This window comes from Loxodonta africana, chromosome 7, assembly GCF_030014295.1.
Source record: "Loxodonta africana isolate mLoxAfr1 chromosome 7, mLoxAfr1.hap2, whole genome shotgun sequence".
NCBI lineage: Eukaryota > Metazoa > Chordata > Mammalia > Proboscidea > Elephantidae > Loxodonta > Loxodonta africana.
This window is the reverse complement of record NC_087348.1, coordinates 4,636,053-4,648,117: the sequence shown is the minus strand read 5'-3', so window position 1 is coordinate 4,648,117 and position 12,065 is coordinate 4,636,053. Positions and strand designations below refer to the sequence as shown.

Here is a 12,065-nt window from a genome sequence, read left to right as displayed (position 1 = left end):
TTGAGGCACTGAATGAACACGCCTGGGGCCTCTCGCGGGAAGCAAAGTCCAGGAGAGAAAAAGAGGTGAGCATCGGGGGCCTCCGAGAGGCCAAGAGAATGAGGAGGGGCCTGTTCTGGGGCCGGGAGGTGACAGCTGCCCAGGAAGCGAGGCGGGAGGTCTCAGGAGGTATCTCAGGTACATTGGTGTCTGCCTACAAGAGCAAAGATCCCGTGCCAAATCGACGGGGGAGCCTCTGGGACCCAGCCAAGTGAGGTCACCTGCGTGCCGAGAGGCAGGTGTGGATCTCTTCACGAGTTAGAAAAGCTCCCTCCCCGTCATCCCATTTGACAGAAACAGCCCAAGAACCCCACAGAGAGAGCCAGGGGGGTCCCAGGCCCTTCTTTGCTCAGCCGCACCATGGACATGCTCAACACTTCTTTGGGTACCAGGAGACAGTCCCATGGGGTGGGGTCGGTGCTCACAGACCTCGCTTGGCCATCCAGCTATCTCAGTATAAGCCCATCTCTACTTATAAGAAGTCCGTGAAGGTCAAGAGCAGCTGCCCTTATCTGTCCAGCAGCTGTTTCAAAGCCCTCTCTATGTTCATTCTGTGTCCAACCCGGGTCACCCCAAGGTCTATTAGGTCTTCCTTCTGAAGGTTTGGTAAGTGGCTGCCATCGATTTCATTGTCCATGAAGGTCTCTTTGTGTTCACCCAAGTTTAGACTTTCCAGCCAATCTGCCACGTCTGGTTTAGTCCACAGGTGGACAGGTTTAGTTGTAAAAGGCTTATTTGAGATTGGCTGTTGCAGTATTGAGGGTGATGGTGACCTGCTGCGTCCCGCTGGGTTCAAGCCAAATAGGTCCCCAGAAGGGGGCTGGCTTGGAAGGCTAAAGACATCTGAGAGAGAGGGGGAAGGAGACGCAGCAGCAGCAGATAGAGGGGCAGGCAGGATCTCTTTGTTCATCTCTGTTGGCGAGACCACAGGGCTCGGGGCACGTCTTGTTCCTGAGGTCCTACTTTCATAGTCCGGGGGCCGGCTCTGCAGGGTGATGGGCTGGGCGGTGCCAGGGCGAACAGTGAAGGTGACCGTAGTGCTCCGTGTACCTGAGACGGTGCTCATGACCTCCGGGCTTCTGAAACAGCAATGACAGAGAAAAGCGTCACAAACCAAGTCGACAAGGAAGAGGAGGGGGACACCCAGACCACACCAGAGCGTCTAGTGGCGGGGGCACTGGCAAAGAGAAAATTATTTGCCATGCCAGGATGGGGGCAGGAGAGGAGGAAGCAGGAGGCAGAAACTTCCAAGGAGACCCCAGAGCACACCAAACCAGCCCACTCACCAGAACCCGAGATGCGAGGAGCTGGGTGGACTCGCGTAGGTGCTGTGAGAGGTGGGGTGAGGGTCAGGGCTCAAAGAAGGCATGAAAACTGGGCCAGAATGAAGTCCTGCTCCCATGGTGGACCGTGTTCAGCGACATCACCAGTGCCCCTCGAGGCAGTGACATCTCATGCCTCCATTTCAGCAGGTAGATGGAAGAGCTCCCTCCGGGAGCTATCCCCAGGCTTAACTGTGCAAGGGCAGGGAAGGACACCTCCCAGGCCAGCCCCATCTCAGTAAGTAGAAACTCCCATTAACTGCATGGGGGCACTCGGTGTGATAGAATCATCCATAAACCCAGACAACGAGGACTCATTTGTCAACATGCAGTCTGTACTGATGCAACCTAAAAAAACGGATTTCTTTGCCAGTTAGCACTATCCAGCAGTGTTCGGCTTTGTCGCACGGCCAGCCAGGGACGCGCTTACGCTTGTTGTTAGCCCCCCACGAAGGCAGCCTGAGGAGCTCACTAGGCAGGACGTCCAGTCCTTGCCAAGAAAGCTGGAATCTGAAAGGAGCCCATTCTCCCAGCGGTGGCCAGGGGGGTCCTTGGGCATCATCTGTGCCCTTCTTGTTCGGGCTGGGCTGGTGAAGCCCTTAGGGCTGCAGTGATGACAGACCCAACTCTTCTAGGCCCTACAGAGATGGCTGGATGACTCCCGTGGAGGTGGGGGAGGGGGGCGGGAGTCACATCTCAAAGCCCAAAAGTTCCTTGTCCTCATATCTGACTGGCTTCCTCATTGGTCTGGCCAAGGCCTAGGGAGACTTTCTAGCCACAGGCCGGGAGGACAGCTGCTCCCTTGGGCCCTGATTCGTGTTCTTCTCTGCTGTCCTCAAACTGAAGGCATGTCTGTCCTTCCGCCCCAGCCACTGGGGAGGTGGCGAGTGTTGTGCGTTCTCTTCCCTTTCAGACTCGTTCACGTGAAGGAGATGTATGTTTGGGTCTTGCCCTGCCAGATACCGGCTGAGGCAAGCTTTTAGCCTATGCGTGTCCATTCGTTCCTGCCTGAAACGGGCCCTCTCCCTCCTGAGTGGAGTGACGTGAACTGAGACAGCCTGGGTGGGGCAGCTCTGGGTGGTGCGGACCTGACCGCTGATGGTAGTGGGCGGGCCGCAGTGCCTGGTGAGAGGGTCACGGACAAGAGGAAGAACACTGACAGCTGAAATGCCAGCATGAGGGACGACAAAAGAGGGCTAGGTGCCGAGGCCTTCCAGTTCCCATCGTCAGCCCATCTCGCCAGCTTGCGTGGGACGGTCTTTTGAGATCTGCAGCTGACTTGTGAGAAGAGAGGAGGCTGCCAACCCCTTATAAAGAGTGCCCGGGGGACCTGGTTAGAAACCAGGATTCCTGTGCCCGGCTCAGACCTGCTGAGGCCACGTCTCTGGGGGTGGGAGCCAGTGTCTGCCACGAACGGGACTCCCCCAGACCTTTGAATCCCACTGAGCCTCCAGAACCTTCTCCTGCAGTCATGCTTCTGGCCTGGTAGATTAACCAGCATGTAAAAGGCTCTGGGCTAGAAACACCACAGAGGTAACTGAAAGGTGTGAACTGGAAACACGGCCCAACAGTGCCTGGCTAGTCTACCTGCTCTGCGTGTTTTCGTTTCCTTTTCTGGGCTGCTGTTTGTCCCCTCTGTTGCCGATGTGTATTTGGCTAAAAACACGAATCACTGACCCAGGTGCCTCTAAGCCTGTGACTCTCCCCTACGTGACACTAGTCACCGTGACTTCGAGTGTGGAATACCGCAGTGAGAAGGAGCGACAGTTCTGCAGGGGGACTTAGCCTGTGGAGTCAGTCACCAGGGATACCCATCCAGCCATGGGGTGTTCACATTCAGTTTCCCGGGCCCCAGAATAGGATGTGTGACAAATAGGGGACCCCGGTCTAGAACCTCACCAGGGGGAGTGCTGGCTATTGGTCCTGGCACCCTGGCTACACCAACAGGAATAAGGCAGCTCCAGGTGCACCTCCGAGGACTCTGGCTCCAGAGGCAGGCTGAGCTACCCAAAAGCAAGAGGCAAGAGCCCAGCTGGGCCCCAGGCCTTCCGTGCGGGTGGGCTTTCTCTAGTATCTAGTATCTAGACTTGTGGTTTCAAAAGTGAGGTGGGCTGTGGGGGCAGTGAGGACCTAAGAAGAAACCTGCAAACCCCCTCTCTGGTGCTCAAGCTGGACTGAAAGACACTCCTGGTCCAGCACCCCCTCTCTGGTGCTCAAGCAAGACTGGAAGGCACTCCCAGTCCAGCTTCGGTGAAAGCTAGAGCAGGGTCGGGAGTCGTGGAATGTTCTCTGTCAAGGAGGGCCCGTCTCTTTGCTCTCCAGCCATCACGCAGATCTGTTTGGGGGACTGCTCATTTGTTCCAGTGTAATACAACGTTGAGCATGCACGCAAAATAGGCATCGGTCCAGTCATGATCATTTGGGATGTTGGCTGGGGCCGCGCACCTTGGGGGATGAGGGAAGGTGTTTTGCAAAGTGGGAAAGCATCCTGCAGGGACACCTTCACTCAGGTGAGTAACCCCCGCTCTGCTCTGTGGAAAACTGGCTTTGCATAGTGACTGTGCCCCTGATCCTGAGTCAGGTGGACCCCCAGGGCAGCATGGCTGGAGAGCTACCTTGTTGCTTTGTTAGGCTTTGTGAGACAAAGGCACGTGAACTCCCCAAAGTGGCAACAACTGCTTTAGACTGGGGCAGTAAGTAGTGGCTATCTCTGAGCCAGAGCATGGCTGCCCGGGCCCCATCACTGTGGTGGTTGTGAGAGACGAAGACCTGTGAAAACGACCCTGCCACGACCAGGGACTGGGAATTGTTTTTTCAGAAAGGCTCTGCAGGCGACTGTGTTGCCAGGAAGTGACGAGGAGGCTCCCCGAACGCATGGGTGGGCAGCGAGAACGAGAGACAGCAGCACACACCAGAGGTCAAGCAGAAGGTGGCACTTACTTCTGCTCAGCACGACCCTCTTCTGTTAACACCCATCATGGGAGCAAATGAAAAGGACAAAATGGAATGGCTTGAGACAACATTGCAAAATTCATAAAAAGAAAAAAAAAAAAGCTTTCCACGGACGAAACAAAAGCGGAGGTACAGACACTGGCTGAGAGCCTATCCTTTTTTGTCGGTCTCTATCCGACAAGGACGGAGATACGGTGTCCAGCCTGCATCATGGCCCAGAACTGAAAGTCAGTGTGGGCGTCGCTTTCATCTTTGGAACAGGAAATTCACATCCTCACCTTTGCTGGCTTGGGGTCACCTGAATCACTTGGAAAGAAGGAAGACATTCAGGAAGGAGTTGTTAAGAGAGAAGAAACAGGGACACTGCAATGACATTGGTCTCTGCTTGTAAGAACCGACTCATTGCTGACACCCTAACCTGGCTCCCATTGCCGACACCCTAACCTGGCTCCTGAGCCATCCTCTCTCTCCTCCTGCTTATGAAGGCTGAGCCAGCGTGCCTCGTCGGGGAGGACTGCCTGCCTCCAGTCTGCAACAGGAGATCCGGCCCAGCAGCTAATGACCCGGGCTTCAGGGCCAGCCGCGTGTTGGGAGGCTGCCGGTGCCCCTGCTGGACGGCACTGCAGAAAGGACCCCGAGACTTTGCAAAGCAGAGCGCAGGCCTGTCCTGGGCCGGCCCAGCCCGCCTGCCTTGGCAGCAGCGTGGTTCACTGTCGGTTGACCCCGTGGACATGATTCCCTGGACCTTCCTGGCTGCACGTTATGTCGCTAAGTGACCACTGGGTTCCCGGGCAGAACACACAGGAATCGGCTGCCGTGGTTTAGAACGCACACACATACACACTCACACACACATGCCCTCTCTTGGGTTATCCTCTATCCTGTCTTTTAAATCAGATCCACATGGAACCAGGAGCACTTTAAACAGACGGCGAGTGAATGGGTGACGCGCTCCCAGCACAAGGTAACTGGGACAGAGGGAGTCAGGATTCAAGCGGTCTTTTCGCTGTTTACAGATTCAGTCTGGCTCTTGTACAACAGTGTATGTGGCCTGAGGCTGAGAGAGGCCCCTCGGCGGCGGCGATTCACCCCTGCCTTCACTCCTCACCGAGCTGTGGGTGAGGCCCGCTGTGCCAGGCCCACGCTGGTGCTCATGTTCCGGACCTTTTCAGCATAAAATTCCCTCCAGCACGCCAGCGAAGCCTCTGCGTTCTGGTTACTGCCCGCTTTTAGTGACAGACCTGTATCTGGTGTGTAAACGTACCTGAGTTACTCTGTTAACGCCCATCATGGGAGCAAATGAAAGGGACAAAATGGAATGGCTTGAGGCAACACTGCAAAATTCATTAAAAGGAAAAAAACATCTTTCCACGGATGAAATGAAGGCAGAGGTACAGACACGGGCTGAGAACCTATCCCTGTCGGTCCCTTTCCGCCAAGGACGGAGACACCGTGTCCAGCCCCCATCATGGCCCAGAACCGAAAATCAGCGTGGGCATTGCTTTCATCTTTAGAACGGGAAATTCAAAACCCGACAGGCGGCATCCTGATAGGTGGGGCATTAAAAAGACACGGGTATGGTGGGTACCAGCGGTTCACAAATTTGCCCACGGCCTGCAGTGTGGCTAGAGCCGCTCCTTTCACTTGTACTGTGCCCCACCTGTCCCGGGCCTGGGTGTAGTGATGCTTTCTTTTTTTTTTTTTTTTTTAGAAGAGAAAGAAAGTTCTGATGATTGAATAAGCTTTAAACCAGAATGTGATGCCTCACAGGCAACCCGCTAAAGAGACTGCAAAGGCAGAAAGGAATTCATCCTGTAGGGAGCTGAGTGGATGCAGTCCCTGACATTCATGTGTATCTCTATGGCAGGATGCCTACTACATTCATGCTCGCCTCCTTCCCCCAAACTGGGAGGCGAGGGCGTGGCCATCAGTCCTATCACGGCTTTCTCACACTCAGGCCTCACAGTCCCCCGCCCTGGCTCCGAGCGCCGTAAGGGGGCCTTGTCTGTCTGCAGGAAACGACTGCTGAATGAACAGCTGACGATCACCGCTCTCCCCATTTCCCAGATGAAGACATGAAGTGACTTGATAAAGGTTACAGAGCCAGAACTCGGACGCGGGGACGGGGAGAGGAGGAGGGCTTGGGTTCAGCAACCCTTCCACCAGGAATCCAGGCCTTTCTGCTAGAATGCTCACATCTGAGCAGATCAGGGCGCCCAGCATTAGGGAAACACGCCTGCCCGCGACACGCGCTTGCTGAACGGGCCTCCCCGCAGACTGCGACGTGCGAATTCCAGAAAGCAGACAGGGAACCTGCCGTTTGAAGAGCAAGGATAAGACACTCCAGTCGGTGTGTGAGAGAGCACACGGGAAGCAGGTATCTGGACCCCTCTAACGAACGTCCGCCTAATTATCTACGGTCTCATTCACTGACATCACCTGGATATTTCAGTCGGGGCGTGAACCGGTAAAGCAGCCGTGACGGCAGGGAGGTTGTGAAAATGCCCATAAGCGGTGCCATTATCGAGTCAGTTTGGATGTCCGTCCTCTGGGACTAGCTGGGCAGAGACAATTTTTTTAACAGCTCACACTGATTTATTTTAAAATCAAGAGGCTGTCAGGACAGCGCTGGAGAAGAGCTGGCGGCTTGGCCATGGTGAGGGTGGCTGCCTTGGAGGGGGCAGCTAGGGGGCTCGAGATCTGACTTTCCTGAGATGTGGCCCACGCACACAGCTCCAGGCAGCTGGGACCCCGTGGGGGCCTCTGGGACCTAGAGCTCCACCAGCCAAATGAACCTCCTCCCTGAAGCCCACCAGGGCCTCAGGTGAAGGCCAATCTCAGCTTCCCTTCCAGCCCCACCACAAAGAGCTAGGGGCTCCAGCAGGAAGCCTGGGGGACCCAGCTTATGCCACAGGGGCCTCCGCAAGCAGACACTCCTCCATGCCTTTCAACGTAGAGAAGGTGAAGGTGAAACGGACCTTCGCTGTGGAAATACTGATGGAGGGCAGCAGATTGATTTCTCTGGCTTTCCTGGGTCTTAGCTGGCGTGTTTCTTTGGGTCAAAACACAGCATATAAGTCAGGCACAGTGCGTGGGGTTTTTCTGGGCACCTAGGCACTTGTCCCTTGGATCAACCTGCTCGTCTCCAGGGTGCAGGTCCTTCATCTGGATGCCTGCGGTGGCCTGCTAATGGGTCTCCCTGCGGTCACTTCGGGCTGTATGATTGAACAGAAGCTGGGTAATCATCACGGAATGATGCGGAGCCTTGGCTGGACCCCTCCAAGGGCCGCCATCACTCCGAATGTGGTCCAGCTCTCCACCTGCCTGGCCCTGCCCACCGCCTCACCAGGCCGCACTGTTTCTGCGGCAGGAAGGGTACTGTGTGGCCTCGGGGCCTTTGCACTCGCAGTCCCCATGCCTGCAATGCTCCTCTCCTGGTTTTCTGCATAGCTGGCTCCTTACGGGTCCTTCAGGTCGTTCAAACGTCACTTCCTTATAGTGTCTGTGAGCCGTCCTGCACACGGCCGCTCTAACCTGCTGGCACATCTGCGTTCCTTTTCGGCACTTGTCATGCTTCGGGTCTGCCTTGTTTGTTACTAACCGTGGCGCAGTGCTTAAGGTGCTCGGCTGGTAACTGAAAGGTTGGCAGTTCGAACCCACCAGTCTGCTTCCGTAAAGATGACAGCCTTGGAAACCCTATGGAGCAGCTCTACTCTGTCCTGCAGGGTCGCTATGACTCAAGAACTGAGTCAATGGCAGTGGGCTTGGTTTGGGGTTTTGGGTCCACATCCCCCCACAAGGGAGGGACCGTGAGTTTCTTGTTCTGTGGTAAATCCTGGGCTGAGCAGGGTGCGTGGGACCTAAGAGGTGAATGGTAGCTATTTGGTGAATGAATGAACCAGTGAGTTCTGCTGTCCCTGGTTTTGTGTTCCTCTTGTTACCCCGCCACCTCTCCACCTCGTGTGAAGTAGCAGCTCAGTGCACTCCTGAGCCAGGAACTCTGGAGGCCAGGGGACCGAGTGTTCAGATGATCTTCCAGCAGTCTGCGCCTGGGGAGCCTGCCCATTGGAGCAAAGCATCCTTGGTCCACAAGACCGACCACACACCACCTCCAATGTGAAAATCGTGTACGTGTGGGTTACATGTGGGAAGAACCCTGAAGAGTACAGCGCAGGGTGCAAATGAACGGTGTTCCTGCGGCTGTCCCTACTGTTGCTGGGTGCCCTTCGTGTGGGGCACGGTGCTGGCAGTGCCACAGGACTTCATCCTGGTGGCTCAGAGCCTCAGAGGGAAGAGCTGGACCGCATGGCCCCAGGCTCCTGGCTGGGTCTCCAGGGCGCGGTACTGGCCAGGCGGAGAAGCCCGTGGGATAGCGGCCACTGCACCGGGCTTCCGCAGAGAAGAACCAGCTGACTTCTTGCAGGGACTCACGCTCCTCCCCTCAGGACTCAGCTCCCTTTGCTTGGATCTGGGTTTGAGACGTTCCTCAAAGATGAGATTATTTCCTGGAGTAATCAAGCCTGGCGGCAGGCGCGCTTTCCCCATACTGCCCACCAGTGTCATTTCTGGCGGGTGGTCCCAGAGCAGGCCCGAGGAGGTACCTCTGGTGTTTGTTTACTGAAGAAAACTACTTGACTGACATCCTTTCACTGACGTGTTTGTAATCGAGACACTTGGAAATCCCAAGCCTTCCCTGCTTTCAGGGAACAGATACTGGCAGCAGGAGCTCATTCGTGGAAAGACAGCCGTCTGACCTTGGAGCTGTTAGGGGAGAACCCAAGGGCAGAAGCACTCCCACAGGGCGAGGTTAGCCGAGGTTTCTGCCCCTTAGTCAACGAACAATCGATGGAGCAGCTCTGAAGATGAGCCCTTTCCTGGCCACCCAGGCTTGTTTCTGTGGAAATGGGACTTGCGCTCCACTGCCTGTCTGTCGTCTCGGAAGCGTGGCCAGGTTTTCAAGTTCCCCAGCAAAACTCGTTTCTCTTCCTCAGTAGGAATTCCCTGCACCCAACTTCGCGCCTCATTTTGCCCAGGGACATTCGTGGTTCTAGAACTTTAGATGCATTTAAAAGTGGCGGTGAGACGCCTGCCCTGGCTGAGTTCACCGGGCTTTGTCTAATCGCCAAGACGGGTAAATACCCAGGCCCATTGGAGAGCCCAAGGCCCAGCCAAGCAGACACAGCCCCGCCTGGGACATCTGGCCGTGTGGGAGAAGGAAAAGGGGTCAGAGCGCTGCTGATGGCTACGGAGGACACAGCACCAGGGCAAGAGGAGGCGCACAGCCACACACCCGGACAGCTCTCCAGGACCGCTGGTGGGACACGAGCCGGCTCTGACTTGTCCTTGTCGGTATGCTCTGTGGCCGCAGTTAACGTCCCGAGTGCTTCATCTGCCGGGTTTTGTCCGAAACACTTGCTGTCTTGGTGAGGTTGTTAGATCAGAAAAGCATAGGTGCTGAGTGCCTGAAGTTACTGACCTTCGTCTTGTCCTTGGGCCTGAGGGCTGTCCTATTTCCAGCCTGCCTCCAAGCACATCCTTGGCTGTGAGCAGCGAAGGACCTGACACAGCCTCCCGAAGCTCAGCAGTGCTGGTGACCACCTTGTGACCGTCCTTGCCTGGTCTCCACTGCTGGGTCACCCAAGAGCCCGGGCACTCAACTCAAGGTGTGTTCCGAAGGCCTGAGAGCAGCAGCCTCTGCAGCCCAGCCTTGCAGAAGCTGTGAGATACTTGCCTCTTCCTTCCAAGGTAATCCCTGACCCCAGCGAGAGGCCACGAGTTGAAGCCTGAGACAGCCTGGAGTTGGACGTCTACTCCGCCCCTTCCTGCTCAGAGTCCTTGGCCTTGTCACTTCCCCTCTCTGCCCTGCCGTTTCCTCGTCTGCACCGTGCTGCCGGGGAATGTGGGGCCTGGCATTGGTGGAATGCCTTATCGGTGTCAGCAAATATTCCTTGGCACAGCCCGGGGTGGCCACGCTGCTGCACTCCTCTAGAAGTCCAGCGGGATTCTGCTGGGATGTCTGCCCTGAGACCCCTCCCTGCCCAGGTCCACCTGTAGGAACACTGGGCAGGAAAAGCCTATGGACGCCTGCGACTTGGATTCCCACTCTCACACGAGTGCCCCAGGAGGGTGTCCAGGCTGGGAATGAATAGACCGGTGACGGATCATGGGGATGGCGTAGGACTGGGCAGTGTTTCATTCCGTCATGCAAGGTCTGGCCTCGAATCAGGGGCCGACTCGGTGCCAGTGAACAACACGACAATCCAGAGGCTGCTCAGAGAGGAGGCCGAGTGCATGCAGTCCCTGGAGCTGAGGGCGGGATGCCCTGGGGCTGCACACGGCCCTGAACGGTGAATCGGTCTCTCCAGCCCTCTAGTAACTCCCCTCCCCTCCTCACTGCAGCCGCTGGTGGCAAGCGGACAGAAAGTGGAAGTTCCTTCTGAAGACCTAAGCCAGGCCCTGGCTCCCCTCCTGCTGGCCACGCACTGGGATAAGCCACTTGGCCTCTCAGAGCCTTGGTTTCTCTTTCTGAAAAATGGGGGTAATGGATGCCTGCTCCCCTCCTCCTGGGGGGTTGTAGAGACCCTTCACCTACGTGAGAGGGTTATGTAAAAAGTGTAACGCGGAGATGAGGTGTCTTGCTTGTTACTTCCACGACAGTGTAACGACTACGAGAGAACACACATAGCAGCTGAACAGCCCCATTGGTGCACAGTGCCAAAGGGCAGGCCAGCAGGCTTGTAAGATTTCTGAGGCTTTGCTCCGAGTCCGAATTGACTGGATGGCAGCTGGTTTTCAAAAATATGTATTTGTAGGTATGTCTGTTCACACGTCTGCCAGAAGTAGGGGGATCTGCGGCTCCCCAACTGGGGGTGCTCTTGAATGCCATGGTGAATGGCCTGCATCCTGTGAGAGGACAGCATCGTCGTCTGCCCTCGACCAAGGCCAGCCCACCAGGACTGCTCTGACGAGGACTGAGAGCCATCCAGTAACTTATCTACGTCCACCCTGAAAGACAACAGGGAAACTGTGGCTCCCGGCCCGCATCCCAAGACCCGGCGTGGCGAGACTGCTGATTAACGGACGGGGTTGTTGGACTCAAGGACGTGCACAGCAGCCATGTGAAGAAAGACACCGTTAGTCAAAACGATGAATCCCGAACTTAACATCAGTGGGGGGAATGGAAGACGAAGAACGCTGCCGCGTGGGGAACTACAAAACGGCAAAACCAAGGACAACGAGCGGTGGCTGTGGTGAGAATTACGGAACAGCTGTCACGGACAGCTGCGTGGACTGTTCTAGAGGTAGCGTGCTCAGGGCGACCCTTCTGGTTGGGCTGAGGAACAACACCCACATTTTGTCCCCAGTTCTAGTGGCAGTAAACCCTGCGTGAGACCATGAGTGGACGGCCTGGGGACAACTGGATGTTTCTTCTCTGCGAGGCTTGCCTCCTGGAATAGGGTGGGCCGGTTGGTGGGAGGAATGCGTTTCCATCTGAATTCACTAGTAAAGCCATGACCTAGGGCCTCTGGTTACGTCAAATCAGTCGGCGATGGGAGAGGAAAGGGAGAACGCCCACACACGCCACCCCACCCAGACACGCCCACACTGCCCACCACCCCCCGCCCACATGGCTACTACTCTCCTGCCACTGAGTCAGAGCTCAGTTTTGGCTTTTTTGAGGCTCTCCCTGGTGGCACAGTTAATGTGATCAGATGCTAACCAAAAGACTGGCAGTTAGATTCCACCCAGAGC

General features: G+C 56.1%; 1 protein-coding gene across 2 annotated transcripts in view; it reads right to left on the bottom strand.

Annotated features, from left to right (window-relative positions):
* The window catches only part of SHANK2 (SH3 and multiple ankyrin repeat domains 2), a 571,155-nt gene continuing 559,090 nt past the window's right edge, over positions 1-12,065 (bottom strand). For both annotated transcript variants that reach the window (XM_064287611.1, XM_003422618.4), the window contains one exon: positions 1-1,118. In XM_064287611.1, the coding sequence (XP_064143681.1) occupies positions 548-1,118 (571 nt within the window). In that variant the 3' untranslated portion in view covers positions 1-547. The remainder of the gene's footprint in view (positions 1,119-12,065) is intronic.